We start from the raw sequence: 21,143 nt of genomic DNA on the forward strand, positions 1-21,143 counted from the left end.
TACGATCGTAAGTCTTTCACTACTTCTATTTGCAAGGAATTTATGTCATCACTCAATTTTGACCAAATGATATTTTCTGTCTTGTATAGTGAAGTGGCCAACACTTGATGAACAATAAATGTAACTTGACTTCACTGATATCTGGATCAGTATGTCAGTGTCATGTCGGTGTCGTGGACATGTAGTTTTATAAGTATTTAATTACACAGATGTGTAACAGCTATGTGTTTTACACTGTCTGCGTGTTACTTGGGAGGAAAGATTGGAAGAGAGTAAAGCCTGAAGACGTGTTGTTTCCTTTTTCTTTCACTTTAATTGAAGAGACCTTCTCAGTGAAGTTTTACTGTATACTGACTCTACACAGATACCTTTTCAAATAATTCCTGAAAGTTTTGTCTCGTATGCCATAGATGATTGGACTGATGGATCGAGGCAGGACCTGTACAATAATATAGTAAGCGAAGAGGTAGTCATTGTAATTCTTCGGGAACCATCCCCTTAGGACAGTTAATAACTGGGGGGCCACATATGTCATCATACAAAGCAGCAACTGAAACCCATGGAGGATGATTGTGTTTCTGGCCTTTGTAGCATCTTTGCCAGCTGTTTGTGCAGTGAACAGAATTCTGAAGTAAGTGTAAAAGATAGTGATCCAAACCAGAACTAGAAACACTGAATATGTGATATCTCTCTTCTTGATGATGAGGGGATTTGGAAAGACAGTTTGTCTGAGGCAGAAGACTCTGGAGAGAAAGAAGTCCAGTGGCTCTGTGGCCAAAGTGATGAAGAGATCAGAGATAACAGACAACGTGCTAGTAGCCCAGATTAAACCAATCAGCATCAAGGTTCTCTTGACTGTACAGAGCTGCACATGGCGAAGGGGGAGACAGATGGCGATGTAGCACTCCACCGCCATGCAGGCCAGGTTCAGAGGGGTGTTTTCAGTGGTGAAAAGAGCAATCAGGATGAAGATGCAGCAGATGGAGACATTTATTTTGTAGATGGTGTAGCTGATGACAAACAGGATGACAGTCAGTATCACTTGGATCATGTCGTTGACCACCAGGTGAATAAAAAGGATGTAGCGTGGATTCATGTAGAATACCTGGATGGGAGGAACCACAGTATTTGCAAGGGTCGGAAAGGTTTAAAAACAGAGGGGAGATTGTTTCAGGGTTGACCTTATCAAATATTACATTGATGTTCGTGGTAACTTTTGGCCCATTTATGGTTGGTGTTAACGTGATTTATGTCTGCACATATTATCTGGATGTTGACTTTTCCACCTATTGCCAAGCTTTGAGATCTCAGTATTTTAACTGGCTTTGCAGGGCTGGCTAACTTGTCAGCAGACAAACAGTGTCCCAGATCAAGGAAAAAAATGCCACAGATGAGTCTCATTCACTTTTTGTGCAGAAAGACTTTCCAGCTGCTGTCACAACTAGAGGTGTACCCAGTGGTTGGCGGGTGACCGGAATTGTCCAGTTTAAAGCTTGATTGGCCATGACTGGTGACGAGCCAGTCAGTCTCAAATATAGCAGATCCTGTGCTGATCAAATTTACATGCATGCGCCACACAATTTTTCACGTACACAGCTGCACAGTAACTGTGACAGTAACTAACTATAGTCACAGCAGCTGCAGCCTATTCTCATTCCCAGGTCGTCAAATACGGACTCTTTTCACCTCCCCTCGTTTATGACTTTTCAGCAGTTGAAGTTATTTCGACTAGCAACAAATTTTATTCACTTATTTAGACAGACCGGAAAAATTTGTGACTGTTTCCCGTGCTGCACCATGCTGCACATGGTTTGAAATAGGGATGCACAGATTTATCTGCTGAACATTGGTAATATCTGCTGATATTCGTCTTGGTAACTGCCATCAACCTATCAGCAAATGAGATGGAATTCACTGATGGCAATGGCTGATGTTTTTCTGTTGTGTCATATCAACTTTGCGCAGACTAAAAAGCAGGGCTTGAAACTAATGGTCACAAACTTAATTTATGAGCAGGTACAAGAAGGACACAGTGACTGTGTGGCAAATGGCTCTGTGATCTCTAAAAGCAACTGCGGAAAATCTTGGTCAATGGAAATTCTACCTACTCGTCAACCAAATGATTGGTTGATGGGAGATAGAAAAATCTGCATGTTATTTCTAGGTTAATTAATTCACCACAGTGCACTCTACCTGGTGGCGTTGTGTGTCCAAGAAAGCGTTCTTTCCTGCCTCTAGGGTTGTCATGAGAACCCATACGTCTGTACCTGTTTTTTCGGTACCGTAAGTACTGGATACAACTTTGCCCTCAGCGGGCTGTGTCAATTCTTGTCGGAACTGACGGGGGCAGTATACGCATGTCAGTCGGTGTTGTGAACCGTTTTTGCTAGAAACAATGGCTTTTACAAGTGCTGCTGGAGACACAACACCTGGGCTTGTCCAAAAGTCAGATAGTAGGAGTTGTGTGTGGAGAGGGTTAGGGTTAGGCCTCATTTACACCGCAAGCAATGCGTTCGTGTCGCGCTCGTGAACAGTTGCTATTTACTCGCGTTTTCATTTCGGTGATCATGTTAACAGGTCAGAGCATTCACACCGCACTTGTTCTACACGTTCCTCAAGTCGCACTGCTTTTGCGAGCAAGCTCGAAAATAGAAGAGACGGCAATATTTTTGCGCTTGTTGTGAGCGAATGGTCGCGGTATTCAACAAAAAAGTTTGCATGTGTTGTGACCTCTCTCGGCCACCGTAGACATCTCCCCCTTAACCAAGTGAGACCTGACAGGCACATGTTTTATGTACTTACCCATTTGTAGTGCCAAATATTGATTCTTCAAACGTTGGAAGAATCACTGGCGCGCGAACCTGTCCACCCTGGGTTTTGGGTCCAAACTCACTTCTTCTTTGGGGTTTATTGGAGATTTGCAAACACGGTGCACTACCGCCACCAACTGTTCGGGTGTGGTTTGTATTTTGACGGGACAGCAGCGGCCGCTGCGCGACACGTCTGTTCAGTTTTGGTGTGAATACACGTGTGCTGCCACACTGGTATTGGTATCGACTACTGAAATTCTGGTATTGTGACAAGCCTACCTGCCACAGAGCTCAACATTCCTCTGCATAGTTTTCAATATGTAGACAAGGGTTACATTGGTTATATACCTGTTATTGTTATTTATTGCCGTCTCTTCTATTTTTATATTTATTTGCATGCCTAGTTATTTAAGTTTTTTAAGTTTAATTTTGAAATCTTTTGATCTGACTCTTTCTCCTTGACTGCTGTAACACTGAAATTTCTCAATTATGGAATCAATGAAGGTGTATCTTATCTCTCTCTTATCTTATTGTCACCACTACAAAGGTCAATGAGTGAATGTTTTGGATGAAAGACGTGTTGTTTTCTGTGTTGAATATACTTTGATATTGCAATGTGACTCCACTCAGTGACGGACTGTAGCTCTACTTGAACTTTGTTCTATTTGTACTTGTTGAGAATCATCCCTAATGTTTAGCTGTATGTGTTTTTGTTTAAATGCTTAAGGATGGCTGGTTAGCTTTCATCAATGCACTTCCAGGTCCAACAGGCAGACCGGGTGATGTCACAAATCCTACATCCACAGTTTTGGTCTTCTGTGGTTCCTATAGAGCTGATGATGATTCATTCATTCATTCATTCATTCATTCATTCATCTTCCAACCGTTTCATCCTCTTGAGGGTCGCAGGGGGGGGCTGGAGCCTATCCCAGCTGACATCGGGCGAGAGGCAGGGTTCACCCTGGACAGGTCGCCAGACTATCGCAGGGCTGACACATAGAGACAAACAACCATTCACACTCACATTCACACCTACGGACAATTTAGAGTCACCAATTAACCTGCATGTCTTTGGACTGTGGGAGGAAGCCGGAGTGCCCGGAGAGAACCCACGCTGACACGGGGAGAACATGCAAACTCCGCACAGAAGGGCTCCCACGCCCGGGATCAAACCGGCAACCCTCTTGCTAGCTGATGATGATGTACTTATTCATTTTCTACCTCAAATCTAAGAGAAATTACTTATCGCTGGTAGCATGGCATTAAAGGAATATCAGACCTGGTGTTTGCAGAAGGTGTGAATGAGGCTCGCATTGATGTAGTTGATGGAGATCCCGAGAACCACAACAATCACATTCTTGGTCACAGCTTTAGAGAAGGAGTCTGCATACCGACCTGTCACGTTGGCAGATGACTCATTCATCTCTTGAAAGCCAAAGTTTAACCTAACAGAACATAAGACAAATGCTTTTGAATAGAGGAAGCAGCTCAAGTCAACACCTAAAGAGTTACGTTTAGGTTAAGTTTCTGTTACAGACAACCAAGTGGTGTCAGTAATCACTCCAATGTCAACACATCCAATGAAATCAATGTAAAAACAGTTGCTTGACTGAAATACTGTTGATTTGCCATGAATTATTTTAGTTTTGTGCATTTTTTTAAGCTGTGTTACAAACATAACTGACACTCTTACAATTAAGACTCATGCACTTTATTTGTAACATCGGACAGCATCCACTTTTGGTCTAATTCCTCACGACTTTTTCTAGCACTCCAAAAAAACTTCAAGTGGTTTTTGATAGCAGACATATGTAGGTCATTTGCCTGGAAATATTACACATTTGGGTAGAACAATCTGTGAGTAAAAGAATGAAAAGTTAAAAAAAAATTACAATTGTAGTGATTCTCCCTGAGCAGTAGTAGTTTCATCTGACGACAGAATGAAAATGTGCAACAATATTTTTGGCAAACACTTGATATCAAACAAAAGCCAGAGACTGTATCATATTAAGTTGCTCTGAAAACTTACTCTCTAGCTAACTCACTGTCTAAGCCTGACCATTAAAGCCTCGCATCTTTTCTCAGTTTTTTCTTTTCATACTGCTTTATACTACAATTAGAAGGGAAAATGGTACTTTTTACTCCACTACATTTATCTGTTATCTTTAGTTACTTTACTTTTTTTTTTTTTCTCAGAAAACATTCAAAGAGTTTATAAAATATGGTATTTAGTTATAATGATTAGTCCATTAATCAATTAGTTGGTTGACAGAAAATTAACTGGCAACTATTTTATGTTTAAAATCATTTGTCATTTATAACAATTTCATGGTTGTGAAGATTTGCTGCTTTTCTGTTGAATAATGTTAATAATTGTAATATATTAGTAATAATGTTGAGGTTTGGACTGTTGGTCAGACAAAAAAATTATTGTGAAGTTGTAATGTTTGGCTCCGGGTCATTGTTATGTCATTTCTCATTATTTCCTGAATTTTTTACAAACCAATCAGTTGATTAATGGAGGAAAAAATCAGCGGATGAATCCATAATTACAATAATCAATATTTAATATTTAAAAATGAGCACCACCTCAGCCAACAACAGTAAAATCCTGTTGTCAGATTGACTAAAAAGCATGAATCATAATAATCTAATGATATACTGTAATATATAATAACGTACGAGTCACAGGCAGGGCTCAACAATAAGGATTGCCCGATTGCCCGGGGCAAGTAAAACTCACGGTCGGGCATGTAAACTAACAACTCACTTGCCGGATCGGGCAAGTTGCTAAAAATAGTAAAAGTTAATAACTAATTGATAAAATAAATGTATTTTAAAACGTGCTCCTTCTGCTCTGATGCAGCGGTCTCTCTGCCTGAAGTCACAGGCACACGCTGTGTAACAATGTCCTGCTCACAGCCCCCATTGATTATTTTACACGATGGACGCTTCATATAATAACATAACAACATACTATTTCATCGTCATCGTGTCATTTCTGTCTCTACATGGTCACGCGTTAACAATTCTCCTCTGCTCTCTGTATCGCGCACGGCGGAGTTCCGCCACACACACATGTGAGCACGCTAGACCGGCTCAGGCCGCATTTTCCTGACCAAACCTGACCCGAGCCCGGTGCAGTTTGTCAGCTGACGAAGTTATTGAAATGGACAGTGTGTAAGTAACCAACAGACTGCTGTTAGGCACAGACAAACATGCTGCTCGCACAGCAGCTCAATAAGGCACTCATGCAGAGCTTGTGTTGCGTTCAGGCGTTGTCACGTAAATAATAACTTCCAACACTTAAATAGGTCATAGCACAAAACAGCAGCATGTCAAGTGACTTTTTACTTTATTATATTCAATACAACTGTATGTTCCTAAATCTTGAGACACCTCATATGTAAGCTAGACAGACATTTCACCTGCTCATTACTGTGCACACATGTACTGTATGTACTTAGTCCTAAAGAGCCCTTCTGGTGCCAGTAGATACACAGAAACATCCCAGCAGGCTGTGCTTTGCAAGCATACAAAAAAGTTTCACGCATGTGAAAATTATTTTTCATGCGTGTGCTTCACCTCCGCTGCTACAACTCCATTCTAGGGGAAACACTGCTGTGTGCGTTTTGTGCAACAGGTAGATGTGGTAGTCTACTGGTAGAGTAGAGAGAGAGCTAAGTAGCGTTGAAGTAGAGTAGAGCAGGGCAGAGAGATGGAAGCAAAATAGATTAAACCTGGTGTTAATACAGCAGGAGAGGGGTGAAAAATAAATAGAGGTGGGCATGGCTCAAGTAGGGCGCAAAATTATAGACGGAGAACAACTGACAAATTTTTCACTTTAAGCCCTGACACTGTCATATTTGTGTAGGAATTAAGCTACAATACATGACATATGTTGTTTTAATTAATAAATACAGTGTGAATAAAGATTACATAACATAAAAATAACTGCAGTCTTTGTTAATTGATCGCCGCTTAAATTAAACAATTTTTATAGGGCAAGTAAAAACTGACTTCGGGCAAGTAGATCTCTGACCAACTTGTCCGACCGGGCAAGTGGAAAAAAAACCTTAGTGTTGAACCCTGGTCACAGGAGATACTTCTCTGCATTGAGTACTTTTACTCTTAATACTTAAGTACATTTTGTTGATTATACTTACTTTTACTTTAGCAACATTTCCAGTGCAGGACTTCTACTTCTAACAGAGTATTTGTACAGTGTGGTGTTAGTACTTTGACCTAAGTAAACCATCTGAATATTTCCCCCAGCTCTTTCTGCACTGAATAATGATAAATGTGAAACGAGTAATGTTGCACATAGACTGTAAAAAAAATAACAGGCTTTGAAAATAGTCTTAACATCTTCCATTGATACCACATCTTGTGTTTTTTAATCAGCTTAATCATCTGGAGAAACTGTGTGTCAGAGAAGATTAATTCTGCACACAGATATTTTATGATAACAGCATGAGAGACAGAATAACTCACCTCAGGCAGAAGATCAAAGCATCAGTCTAAAATATAAAAATCAATGCATTAATGTCGATTCCAGTGAGTAAAATATTAACACTAATGGAATGAAAGTGTGATAATGGAAAAAAGAATAAAAGATGATGAAAGAAGTTTATCATTAATTTAGATCTTTTGTTGTGAGTTTTATCAATGCAGGATTTTTGAACTTGTTCTCGGTAGATATAAACAGTTATATAATTTGCAAAGAATTTGTCATTGTCTCATCCAACAGTCAGAAAGGTGTCCTACAAATGTGAATGAGGAATTTGAAAAAAAAAAAAATACAACAGGAAAAATTAATTACCTACAACAATCCATTTTTAAAAAGTCATCACAAACAGACCTATGTACATGTAACCAACAACAGAGCTGGTGACTGCCCGATGATAAACAGAATCAGTTTTACAGTTACAGGAAAATGAATTAACTGACAACGACACTTCAGTGTCAGAGTTTGGAATACTTAATGTGACATTTTTGGATATTTGACTACAGTGTGCAGCAGATGGTACTTACCTTAGTTAATGCATTGAGACATGGACACCAACAAAAGGGCTCCAGTAAATCTCAGACTTTATATGGGGTGTGTTCAGGATTCAGCAGTGTGTGTATGTTTGTTGAGGTGTTAGATACACATGTCGTAGATAGGTGTGTGTATTTGTGTCTACAATTACAAGTGTGACTGTGTGTGTGTGTGTGTGTGTGTGTGTGTGTGTGTGTGTGTGTGTGTGTGTGGTCACATTTTACTGTTGGGGTCATGTAAAAATGTTAAAGCGCTGCCTTGTCTTGAGATCAATCAGGGTATCTACAGGTATAAACAAGTTAAAGCTATAGTGCGTAACTTCTACAGGTCCGTAAATGTCCGTTTCACCCAAGCCACTACTAGAGGAGATGACACAATGCTGATTAAGCCGATCGGCTCCTCTAACATCTCGCAGTGTTTTTCAATATATATCATTTTTAGTATGCGTGTTGACTGGCGACATTCCCGCGCTGGCGCACAGGAAATGCTTCCTCACAACAAGAAGGGAGGGGGAGGAAGAGTGGAGAGTGTCATATAGGGGTAGAGCGCAGGTAGAAAGAGAAAGCAACATGGTGGAGAAGCGGCTGAGACACAGTTCAGAAGTGGATCCTACCACAAAGGCAAGTGTTACTCTGTGTACGGTGTGTGGCGACTGCTGAGTGTTACTCTCTGTATATGGAGGTGCCGCCGGCTTATTACTTGTAATAACGCATTATCCGCTGGGAGGCGACAGAAGTTACGCACTATAGCTTTAAATTAAAGACTTTTTAAGGCAAGGTGAGACAAGTTTATTTATATAGCACATTTCAGCAACAAGGAAATTCAGAGTGCTCTACATAAAACATCATAAGCATCAAGACAAAATGCAAAAGAAGCACATTAAAAAAAGGTAAATTAATTGATTAATAAAGTGATTTAAAAAATCTTAGAGTTGCAGCAGACCTGCAGTTATCTTGGTTTTTTCCCCCCAGATATGTGGTGAATAAAAACTAAATGATGTTTGGACTCTAAGCCATTCAGTGCTTTATAAACCAACAGTAGTATTTTTAAATTGCCAATGTAAAGGCCTCAGAACTGGAGTTATGTGATAAGTCTTTGTGAGGACTTGAGCAGCAGCATTCTGAATCAGCTGCAGCTGTCTGATTATTTTTTTTTAGGGAGAACTGTGAAGACATCGTAGTCTACTGAAGACAAATGCATCAACATGTTTTCAAAATCCTGCTGAGACATAAGTAATTTTAATTCTTTCAGTGTTCTGAAAGTGACAGGAGGCTGACTTTGTAAATGTCGTATTAATGTGGCTATTAAAAGTCAGGTCTGAGTCCATGACTACACCAAGATTTCTAGCTTGTTTTGTTAAACTAGTTTAATTGAAGAAAATTTTGACACATCAAATTGTTTATTTGTTTAGTGCACTTAGTCACAGCTCGTCTTGCACCATGGTCCCCTGGTGATATGGTTATTAAAATTAGTTTGTCTTCTGCATAATTACGGTAACCTATTTTATTGTTTTCTATAATCTGAGCCAATGGAAGCATGAGAATGTTAAACACAAGTGGCCCCGATATAGAGCCTTGGGGAACTCCATATATCATTTTTGTATGCTCAGATGTATAATTAGAAACCTATAGAAACAAAGTAGTCCCTTTCCTTTAAGGAGGAGTTAGACCAGTTCTGTACTGTGCCAGAAAGTCCCACTCGGTTTACAGTCGGTCTAATAATATGTTTTGGTCGACTGTGTCGAAGCGGCACTTTGTTAATACCACTTTAAATGAAACTCAAGACCAAACAGGTAATGGACACCAAAAGTGAAATTATACTCTCTCCAAGTAAACATATTAATGTCAGTTAGAAATAAACAGCAAGTTAAGCTCTGTTTATCTCGGGGTACCGCCATTCTGCATGTCTATGGCCCCTCACAGTGCACAAGTTAAAGGAGCTGAAGGGATCACATTTCACTGGAGTTGTGCATTGTATGATTCCATGTGACAAATAAATATTGATTGATAGATAGTTTAACAACACAGACTTGTTGTTCAATCTAAATGTGTGTGTGGGGGGGGGGCAACAATAGGGCACGCAAAGGTGTTGTGTCGAAGTCTGTTCCCCTGCCAAACAGTGCTTCCCTCCTGTTAAATTGATGTTTCCTGTAGTGCCTCCTCCTGACTAAAATGCATTTAAGACCTATCTGATTTGAATATAAGACGATTTACAACTTTGCAAGACCTTTTATTAGTAAATGTGTATTTAATACATTTAAACACTTTTTAAAGACCAACGGCCACCCTATCAAAATAAAGCAATAGCAGATAGTAGAGGACACTAGATATTGGGAAATATTTCATTTATTTTAAACATCATTGGTTAAAATGTCTTTGGTTTAAATGTCCAGAGTGTAAGATTTAGGGGGATTTAGTACTGTCTAGCAGTGAGGACTGCAGATTGCAACCAGCTGACACTTCTGCAGGTGAGACTTCCTAACGTGTCCATTATTCAGGAGGTTTTTACCAGGAGCCAGATTTTCTGAAGAGGTCTCTTCCTCTCCAAAAAAACAGGCCAGGCGATTGACAACACTGAACATAGCAGTTTCACTTATGAATCAGTGTTTCTCTGACGCTGTTAGGCATGTCAGAGATGGACTATTAGTATAGCACCTGCTAATGTGTGCTCACTTTTGTTTTTATCAGATAACTTAAGATTCTTACATTCAGGAGGTTTTAATGGGAGCTGCAGAAGTCTCAAACGGACCTGCTGATTTTAAATGATAAAGTCAAAGTCAAAAGTCAAAGTGCCTTTATTGTCATTATATTGAGAACAATACAACAAAATTTAAAAGTGCTGCTCTGTTAGGTGCCAGATTCACATATCTCATCTCAGATCATACATACATAGATAAATAAATAAATAAATAGATAAAATCAATCAATAAAACAAGAATATTGCACATGGAGAAGAAGAGTCAATTATTTGTATTGCATGGAAACACTGAATAAAGCAGTTTAACATAAAAAAAAAACCTCGTCATAAAGCGGCTGCTAACGACGGTGGCTGACGTTAATGTCAATGTAGTGTTTTGCTGCAAAAATGGCAGGTAATCATATTCACAAACAAATAGCCACCTGTACCTCCTCAAATGACAAAACACAGGCCACAGCAACTTGACAACAAAATGAACTGAAAGAGTTTTGCTTTTGCATGAAACCAGCAGTAGACAAACTTCATTTAACCCTTTTCACTTGACATCACAAATGCAAAACACACCTTCAGTCACAAGCAGAGCAGGAATTTCACGAGGGCCATGGCTCTCGTGCCCTCCTCATTTGGCCCTGTGGCCTTGAAAAAAAAATCTCCCTGAGAAAAGTAACCCAAGCACTTTTAAGTGAGTATTCTACATTTCCCTTCTGGGCAATGGACCACTGGGCGCTTAGCCTACATTGTTTTGTCTCCAAAATTAAAGTTATGGACCACTTGCCCTTCACTGAGATCCAATTCTCCCATCACAGCTGTCACTTTGACCAGTAGAAACACAGAACGATCTGCTGCCGTAGACAATCTAGGGCAACAACACCCCAGCATTTTTAATATTTCCTCTAGGGATGTTACCACACAGAGTAAAAGGAGGAAATGATGGTGTGAAACAGCAGAGGCACTTTGTCAACCCGCTGAGTTAACGTTACTGTCATTAGCATCAAGCTAGCAAACAATGGTACATCCTCACGGCCGGACATAAAGTAATAACATTAACAAATAGCGGCGGGGCTTTTACTCACCACAACTGCAGAGGCTCCCAGCGTCATTTGAAACAGACTACATTATAGACGCTCCGTTATTTATTAATCCCTCTGTGTGTTTATATATTTACTTTTTATCCGCTCCGTTGTCTATGTAAAGTTAACATATCGCACTGTCATTTCAAACTCAACACTTGTTTCAAATTAAAAGCCCCTTATAACCTCGGCTAGAGAATCCCTCCATTTTCTAAATAGGCTTTTATTCTGAAACATTTGTCAGAACTTCCTGTGGAAGATACAGTAACTTGACAGTTTACGTGTGGCGCTTCAAATGTAGCTCCTGCCATCTGCTGACACTTTTAGGTGACTACAACAACATGTCAGCTGGCACATGAACACACACAGTGACTCAAATAATAGTGAAAGTGATAAAAATAGGACAAGAATAACCCGATGACATCACACACGCCGTGAAAGACGACCGGGGATAATTGGTGAGTACCAGCGTGTAGCGTGTACCAGGCATAATGCAAGTCCTGAGTCTGAAATATGTCTGTCAGCGAGTCCTGCTCCACCTATTTAGACTCCACCGTAGACAACGGCAGCATTTCTCCGACCACGTAGCGAGCCACAAGCTCCGTGGCTTCTTTCAGACTGATAGGTTTAACGTTATCTCCGTTATTAGAACCAAACGACAGCCGTTGCTGTTTCGGAGCTGAAGGACCAGTGTTCTAAAAGTAACGGAAGTAATTGATGTCTTGTTTGAAAATGTACTTAAGTATTTGATTACTCAAACAGCAAACTAATGCGTTAGGTTACTTGTTACTGCAAAAAGTAATCAAAGTACTCTAATGCGTTACTTTGTAACGCGTTATACCCAACTCTGAGCTCAACGCGATGACAAAGAAAGGAACTGAAAAAGCTAAAAAATGTATGGAACCTAAAAACTAAAAGTAAGTAACTATTGTAATTGTGTGAGATGGATTTACAGTCACACAATTCAAGTATGATAATGAAAAGAACAAGAGATGTCTTTATTTAATATTTATCCACATAGTATTTGTACAGTCTATACACTTGCCACAAACTCATAAATGCTAACTTTAAAAGTAAATACAAATTCCAAAATAAGATCTAGTTATTTAAACAGGATCCTCGGTAGCATTACATCTTTTGTTATCAATACTTTTTAAAGCTTTGAGTTTGAAAGATGCTGCGCTTTAGCCAATCACAATGGAGGGGGCGTGGCCGAGACGTGCAGGTGTCCCCAGGAAATGTGTACCTACAGAAACAGCAAGCTCCGCGTCCATAGCGACTGCTCCACCCAAAACGCCGTCTCGTCAACGTGATTTTTTTTTTTTTTTTCCAGCGGATGTCTTAGTTACAACATGACTGAGCTAACTGGAGTAGTTTCATGTCGTATCCGACAACGGGAGGCTTTAAACAGATGACATCCTGATGTTAGTTTTGCTAACTGTCCCTGTCAGCTGCAGCCACTGATGCTTTCTAGACATCGTGATTTCTGAAAACTGAATAAATACCACACAAAGCAACACAAAACTGCTTTGCTAGCTCAATCATGTTGTAACTAAGATATCTGCTGGAAAAAATATTTTATTCATGGACTGTTTATTGAGTTATTACCTTATTTTTATACAGTCTGTGGTTATTACAGACACCGCTAACGGCTAACGTTAACAGCTAACGGTTAGCCCAGCTAAACGTGCACACAGAAATAGTAACGTTTGTTCAGTTATTGTGTTTATAGACTTAACAAACATCAGATTAGTCTACGCGGTGATATAGTGACATGAAAAATGTCATAAATAGCTAAACTCTGCTGGTTTTCTACCCGAAGTATTTGTAAACAACACAGCGATTCCCTGGGGGCACCGCCGGAAATGAAGGGCATGAGCGATTGCCGAGGCCCCTGCACTTCCATTAGTCGAAAAACTCCGGGCTGTGCCTCCAGAGGTAAAGGAAGGGGGAAAAAAAGTTTGGGTTTTTTTTACTGATGGATTTCCAGTTTGTCAGTAGTGTGGAATAAACTGTGGCGTCCTGAATGTTTTATGAACAGACTCTTTTAGTGACTTACCACTCAGAGGGAACTCATTCAGCGGCTCCTCTGGCAGCAGCACAGCATCTCTCCCTCTCCTCTCTCGTCGTGCACACACGATAGTCAGTGTCATCAAGTGATTTTGTCATCAGCGTTTGGTAACGTAAACTTAGGTGAGGAAATCATTTGTTGATTCATATATATATATATATATATATATATATATATATAGATCCCAGGGGACATTTTTTGTTTTTGGGAGCTGTGTAAATGTCTAATTTGTGGTAGATTTTGTTTAGTTCATCTATTAATATTGTATACAGAATCTGAATCTCACTCTGAGTTACTGTTGTTGTTTACACACTAAAGAAATTAGAAATTAAACCCGTTTCACATGTTGCTTCATCAGATTCGCTCATATACATATCTATATGTACATATATGTGTGTGTGTGTGTGTGTGTGTGTGTATATATATATATATATATATATACACACACACACACATATATATACACATGTATGTATGTATGTATGTATGTGTATATATATATGTGTATATGTATGTAGTCATATATGTATGTTTTTTTGGTAATTTGTCATATCGTCAATTGTTAACACAACACATACCTTTTCAGATACCTCCTGAAAGTCTTGTCTCGTATGCCATAGATGATGGGACTAAGAGATCGTGGCAGGATCTGTATTATAATATAACAAGCAAACATGGAGTCTATATGATTCTTAGGGAACGCTTGCCGCAGAGCTTGTTTTAAAGGGGGTTCTACATATGTTACCATACAAAGCAGCAGCTGAAACCCATGGAGGATGATTGTGTTTCTGGCCTTTGTAGCATCTTTGCTAGCTGTTTTAGCAGTGAACAGAATTCTGAAGTAGGTGTAAAAGATAGTGATCCAAACCACAACTAGAAACGTTGAAAACATGATATTTTTCTTCTTGATGATGAGGGGATTTGGGAACACAGTTTGTGCAACACAGAAGACTCTGGAATGAAAAAAGTCCAGTGGTTCTTTGGCCAAAGTGATGAAGAGATCAGGAAGAGCAGACAATATGCTCGTTGCCCAGATTAAACCGATCAGCATCAATGTTTTGTTGACCGTACAGACCTGTGGGTGGCGAAGGGGGAGACAGATGGCGATGAAGCACTCCACTGCCATGCAGGCCAGGTTCAGACGAGTGTTTTCAGTGGTGAAAAGAGTAATCAGGATGAAGATGCAGCAGATGTAGACGTTTATTTTGTGGAGAACGTAGCTGATGACAAACAGGATGATGGTCACCGTCACTTGGATCGTGTCGTTGACCACCAGGTGGATGAAAAGGATGTACCGAGGATTTATGTAGAATATCTGGAAGGTGGGGAAAAAAAGCACACATGAGGGGAAAAATTAGTTGAAAAACCTGGAGGTTTGAGGTCAGAACTCTAAGCTTGAAATAGGGACACAGTGCTCACCATGTTGGGGGTTCAGTATTTGCCAGTTGTCAATCATTTACATTTGACAGTGACCTAACATAGCTCGCTGCTTGATACCTTTGAGAAAAAATTGTGATTTGGTCATGAAGATTTATCAGTGGTTCTGCTTGTTCGCTGTTTCAGTTACCCGGCTCAGCTGCTAGCCTGGTTCCATACCTCAAATTTTTTGTTTTGGTTTTTGTGCTGAACTGTCATGGTGGGGGGTCACATTTTGATGCATGCAGTGGCACACGGAGTACACAGGATGTGGACTGATGTACATAATGTGGGACCAAAGCTCACAACCAAGAGTTCCCTCTGGAAACTTTTGACCGCGCACAATTCTCAAAATTTAGCATAACATGCTGACTGGCGCACAAGTCAGTTACACTATGGCGACTTCAAATCAAACACTCGAGCAGAAAGACCCACGGCTTCACGCAGCTAAAACAGCCACGGAGAGAGAGTTGTGTAAAAGATGGGCATAGTGTGTCCATGTTGCTCTACTGTTATAGGGTTTGCATGCAACCACACCTTTGACGGCATCGCCCAGACATGACAATCACTTAAATAAGGAAAAAGCAACCTGTATTTTGTTGTATTGAACAAGAAATACTTTTTAGTTTTATTGCCTGTTTAGACTTGTTGCCTCTTGGAAAGATGTTGGTACAGTGTTTAAAAAGTTCCCTTTTTATATATATATGTAATTACAGTAGTTTACAAAGTTGCTAGTGGGCAAAATGCTGCCTTAGTCCTCAGCAAGAGTCGTGTCCATCTTTGACACTTACTCTACAGTTGAAAATCAACGACAAAAAAGTATCCCTTTATATGTGCTTTGCTTCTTTCTGTTCTGAACCGTGATTTCGAGCTGTGGCTTTTGTTTACTATTACATGCTTAGTTCCTAAAAGTCTGTGCCCACTGATGGCAAGTTGGAGAAACAAACCAATCTTCTGGAGATGTCATCTTCCTGTCACTTGCTAGCTGCCTAGATGCATAATTGGAAAATAGACAGAAAAATGGGCAGAAAAGTCTTTATAAAACTGATATAGCTGTACAGGTAAGTTGACTCACAGAAATAATTACTTCAAGATTTCTTCTACAGTCCAGAAAAAGCATTAAGTTATCTCCTGTTACCAACCACTACTGCAGCTTCAGTGTTTACTGAAAGTGTTGCGATGGATGTGTCACCTGCTCCTGATTGGTTAGGACAAAACAAAGCAAAAATAATCCCACACAGTAAAGAATATGAGTATGATGTAAAGTCAAATTTCTGAAGTTCAAGGAAATGGCAGTTTATTCTGATTATCAGACTTACAGTTGTTCACATTCAGATTTTTGATTGAACTACACTCAAATCTAATCCAAACTGTAGTCTTACAGGAAGAACGTCTCTATTTAAACATATGTAGAATTTAAAAGACCTTCACATTTGTCTACAGCCTCCTGTAGAGCTGCTGAGAACTTCTTTAGTAACTCATTGTTAGTTCCTACATGTCAAATGAATGTCAGACCTGGTGTTTGCAGAAGGTTTGAATGAGGCCTCCATTGATGTAGGTGATGAAGATCCCGAGAAGCACAACAATCACGTTCTTGGTCACAGCTTTAGTGAAGGAGTCTCGATATGGTAAAACCACGGTCACATTGGTAGATGATGTGTTCATCTTTGGTAACTGAAAAGAAAAGATAAATATTCCTCAATTATAAGTAGATGTTCTCAGCGATTAAAGACAATGGGCCTTATTTCAAGGATCTATAGCTCATGGTCTAAAGTGCACAGCGCAAGTGCATTTAGGGTGTGTCTAACTCCACTTTACTAGTTCAATTGTGCATAATTTGGGCACAAAGTAAGGAGCCAAGGGGTTGTGTTTAGTCCCTAAATTAATAATAGGAGTGCTTTGGGCGTGGCATTAAATTAACCATCTCCCATTCACTTCAAAAGCCAGGTATGCATGCACCTGGTGCACTGCTATTTACATGACACATTTGACAAAAAAGAGAAGCAGATTACTGCATTAAGTGATGTCACTGCAACACATATCTTGGGACATTATTGCAGCAAAACAAATAACTGTGGTTATAAACTTAATAGAAAAAGACAGGACAAAGCTTTTAGCTTCCTAAACTATCAGTAAAATTACTCAGTTCCTCATGTGTAAATGTGCACAGTGTCTCTCTTAATGTGGAGTCTGAAAGCAGCTCTGCAGCTCTGCTCTGATCTCTGCTATGTTCACATTTTACAAAATGTCATGATGTGTAGATTCAACCACCCTTAAGATATTTGCTTCCCTGTGTGTGTAACAAGCAGAGTGCCTGTGCATTGTAAACCCACCTGTATAGGAGCATCTAACTATCTGAAGAACGCGTCCTTTAATTAGCGGCATAGTACTGCATTATTCTGACTTAAGACCTGGTGGTTGTTGGTCATAAGCACAATTGCTTTCCACTGCTTGAAAATAGCAATATGCCAACAATGCACCTGACCATACCTCATGTTAAGACCTATATGCCCATGGCTGCACAGATGGGCGCAATTACATTTGCTACTTATGAAACATACTGTAGGTACCAGCTGTGAAAATGACCACTGTGTTGTCTTTAAACTAGCAAGAGTTGAATCGGAATAGAGGAAATCAGCAGTCATTGAAAAAAACAGAAAAACGGAAACTAAGAATCAAAATGTGTACAGCTTTGAATAAGAACAGGTTCCTGTTTCACTGTCAGGAGCACAATAATGCCCTTAACACGCTGGAATTACCAGGCCTCTTCAGACTTCACAATAGAGAAAGGACAGTAGACTGGAGCCACATATTTGAGCCTTACAATTAAGGTAACACAGTCTGTTCAGTCTAAATTTGCCTATCAACATTATTAATTGATCTAAATGAGCATTAATTAATGTTTTAGCAGAAGGTGGCTACTCAACAGGGTGCTTTGTTTGATTGGTTGGTACTTTATCCTGTTGGTGGTGAAAGCAAACAAATTATGGAAGAGGCACCAGGTTGCAGACATACGGCACACATTTTAGTTGATGAAATGTTAAAGCAAGTTTTTTATTCCGCATATAGGCTACTCCTTTTTACAATTGGAAAATTTGTATCAATCACTTAAGGCATACAACAGTTATAAATAAAAATTAAAATGTAAAACAAAATTAAATGTTATTCATTTCTATACATTTTTCTATTGTCTGAGACTCAGGGAGCCACTGGGTGGGGGTTAACCCTATGGGCCCGAACGACACAAAGTGCGTCCAAATTTACACCTGTTGTTCTCCATGGATTTTCTCCGCAACCGTTCATCATAGTGAGAAAACCATCATCACGTGAAACAGTGGAACCACAGCTTTCTGACAAGACCAAGCACTTGATGGTAGTTCAATGTTTTGACAACGCAAAAAAAAATGTATAAAGTTACACGAAAATTATGTATAACAAAGCTTTTATACAGCTTTGCACACACATTACTCTTAAATGGATTACTCGCCAATGTTGTCGCACAGAAATGCCACGCATATTATATGAAACCGCAGGACCGGAGCTTTCCGATGACACCAAACACATCATTGTGCTGTCATCCCATCACGCTGTAAATACAGATCAATTGTCTACAAAATCAAAACCTGACGAATTTCTTTACAATCCGTTATACAGATCTTGTTATCAGTCACTTCATATAGTGAGGAATAATATTACTATTTTTCTATGATCTTAGATGTAAATATTGCATGTTTCTTTCGGATAAAACACATTTTTGACTTCTGAATGAGTCAGTGGAATTTTTTGCAATAATGGAAAAATACTGGCAATCATGTCCGCCTGGCACAAACCACATGTTTTGGACAACTGTCCCATGTCCCAGCATAATGGTTCTTTTATTGCCAGATTCCAGAGAGTCTCCCCTCTTCATATATGGCAGAATATGTCAACTTCCAACTTGCTATGGTGAGATACATGTCAAAATGTAAGAATTTAGTAACACAGATTTTTTTTCCCCCATTGATATAAAAATTAAATAAAATAAAGGCACATAGTATGACATGTAATGATAGCAAATCTGGATAGCCCGGATAGCCCACAAGATATAGCATGTGTATGTAGCCTTTATAATGACTGTGATATGAGCTTTAAAGTAAAGGCAGTAAAAATACCCCCAAAAAAGGCCTAGGGCCCACAGGTTTAAGAGCTGCATGTGGCTCCAGAGCAGCAGGTTGCCTCTCCTGGTCTATGGTTAGCATTGATGGAATATCAGCTGAACAAACTATGGACTGATAAATCACAGTGTAAACCTCTTTAACCACTGAGTGGACTGCAGAGGGGCCAAAGAAAAATAGACTAACTCAGTATTTAGAGCCCAGTGGCATCGTTGCAGTTCAGTAATGGTCGAGAGTCACTGAAGCTTTTCTGGACTGGACAACAAATTTCACATCCAAATTCCAACAGTATTCTCTATCATGCAACACTGTAGGGACATCAACTAAATTGAAGTTTGAAACATACACTTATCATCTTTTCTTTAGGCCATAACAATTTCACTTGTATCTTTGATGAAATATCCATTGCTTATCAAAAGAAAAACATCATTATAACAGCTGATATATAACTTTTTAATCAGTCGTGTGTCTTTATATTTCCATCATAACATTGACAGTAAACAGAGATAAAGACAGGAAGGGTGATAAATCCATAATGCCGTTCATGTCTAGTTTTTAAAAACCCCTGAAACCATAGTTTACAAATCATACTTCCTTTGTGTTTCATCATCTAACATCAGAAGCTGAGACATCAGACTCACATCTGGTGTTAGCTCTACAATTACTAGAGCTTCATTACAGCCAAAGGTAGATAGTTTAAACAAAACAGTTTCCCAAATTATTCAAAGGAACAAGACACTGTCGGACATTCAAAGCTGGTGTTGTGAGTTCAGTGTTCTTATGGATAATCTTGCATTAATCCACGCAGTGACAACAGTGACACAAGAAAGACGTTCTCACTTCATCGTCTGATTAAAAACTATAAATTAATAAGTAACTATTGTAACTGAATTAGAAACGTTAAAAATCATACAAATAAAATGTGACAATAAAAAGAACAAGATTTGTCTTCATTTAAACATTTTCCACTTAGTTTTCTTGCAATCTGTGCAGTTACCAAACACTCATAAAATGTTCATGTGAAACCTGAATAAAAATTACAAAGTAATATTTTGTTTTTTTAGACAGGATCCTCAACAGCATGACTTCATCTGTTATTAATACTTTTTTAAATAGGATTAATCATAAAGTCATGTCTTTGAACTGTCCCTGTTTAAGTTTAGAACAATTTTACTTTTCGTCCATTGAACTGATTTAAAACTGTGCTGTGAGAATCAGGGAAGTGAAAATATCAAATGTCAGCAGGTAGAAAAGGATCACATTGAACAATCCTAAAAAACACAGGAGAAAAATTCACCACGGACAGGCCTGTGTAGTGGAGTCAGAACACAGTTCAAAGCTGTCAAGTAGTTCACAGCAGGTAGTGCTTACCTCAGTTAATGCTTAGAGACCAGGACACCAACAATATGACTCCAGGAAATCACAGACTTTAAATGAGGTGTGGTGGCAAATGACCCTGGACTCCCTGTGTGTGTGTGTGTGTGTGTGTGTGTGTGTGTGTGTGTGTGTGTGTGTGTGTGTGTGTTAACATGTTGAGGTGTTCATGCAACCAAGAGTAGTTGGTGTGTTTTATAAAAAGTTGCAAATCTACAGTGGCCCCATCATAAATATGGGAAACTAAATGTAAAAGTGTCAGCTTCAATAAACAAACACAGCTTTCACATGTTTATGTAATATTCAACATATTGGTGACTAGATTGGGTGATTAAACAGCACATTCTCACTCTGACTGCGTCACATATCAACTTTGGATCATTGACTTTCCATGTTGACATATGACCTGCAAGGTACCCTGGGTGCATTTGTTGTAAATGTTCTGGGGCACCATGTCAACTTCGGCCAGTTAAACATCGACTCCACTCGTCTGTTCTCGTCAGTACTCGT

The 21,143-nt window shown here is 39.4% G+C and overlaps 2 protein-coding genes across 2 annotated transcripts; both read right to left on the reverse strand.

Moving 5' to 3' along the window:
• Nucleotides 1-340: 340 nt before the first annotated feature.
• LOC125897144 (odorant receptor 131-2-like) lies at nt 341-4,233 on the reverse strand. The gene is made up of 2 exons (XM_049590237.1): nt 4,090-4,233; nt 341-1,105 (listed from the first exon to the last, which is right to left on the reverse strand). Exons 1-2 carry the CDS (start codon nt 4,231-4,233, stop codon nt 341-343), a joined length of 909 nt encoding a protein of 302 aa, XP_049446194.1.
• A 10,018-nt stretch (nt 4,234-14,251) lies between these two features.
• Nucleotides 14,252-16,770, reverse strand: LOC125897153 (odorant receptor 131-2-like). The gene is made up of 2 exons (XM_049590248.1): nt 16,621-16,770; nt 14,252-15,004 (listed from the first exon to the last, which is right to left on the reverse strand). Exons 1-2 carry the CDS (start codon nt 16,768-16,770, stop codon nt 14,252-14,254), a joined length of 903 nt encoding a protein of 300 aa, XP_049446205.1.
• Nucleotides 16,771-21,143: the final 4,373 nt, after the last annotated feature.

Source organism: Epinephelus fuscoguttatus, linkage group LG1 (assembly GCF_011397635.1).
Source record: "Epinephelus fuscoguttatus linkage group LG1, E.fuscoguttatus.final_Chr_v1".
Lineage (NCBI taxonomy): Eukaryota > Metazoa > Chordata > Actinopteri > Perciformes > Serranidae > Epinephelus > Epinephelus fuscoguttatus.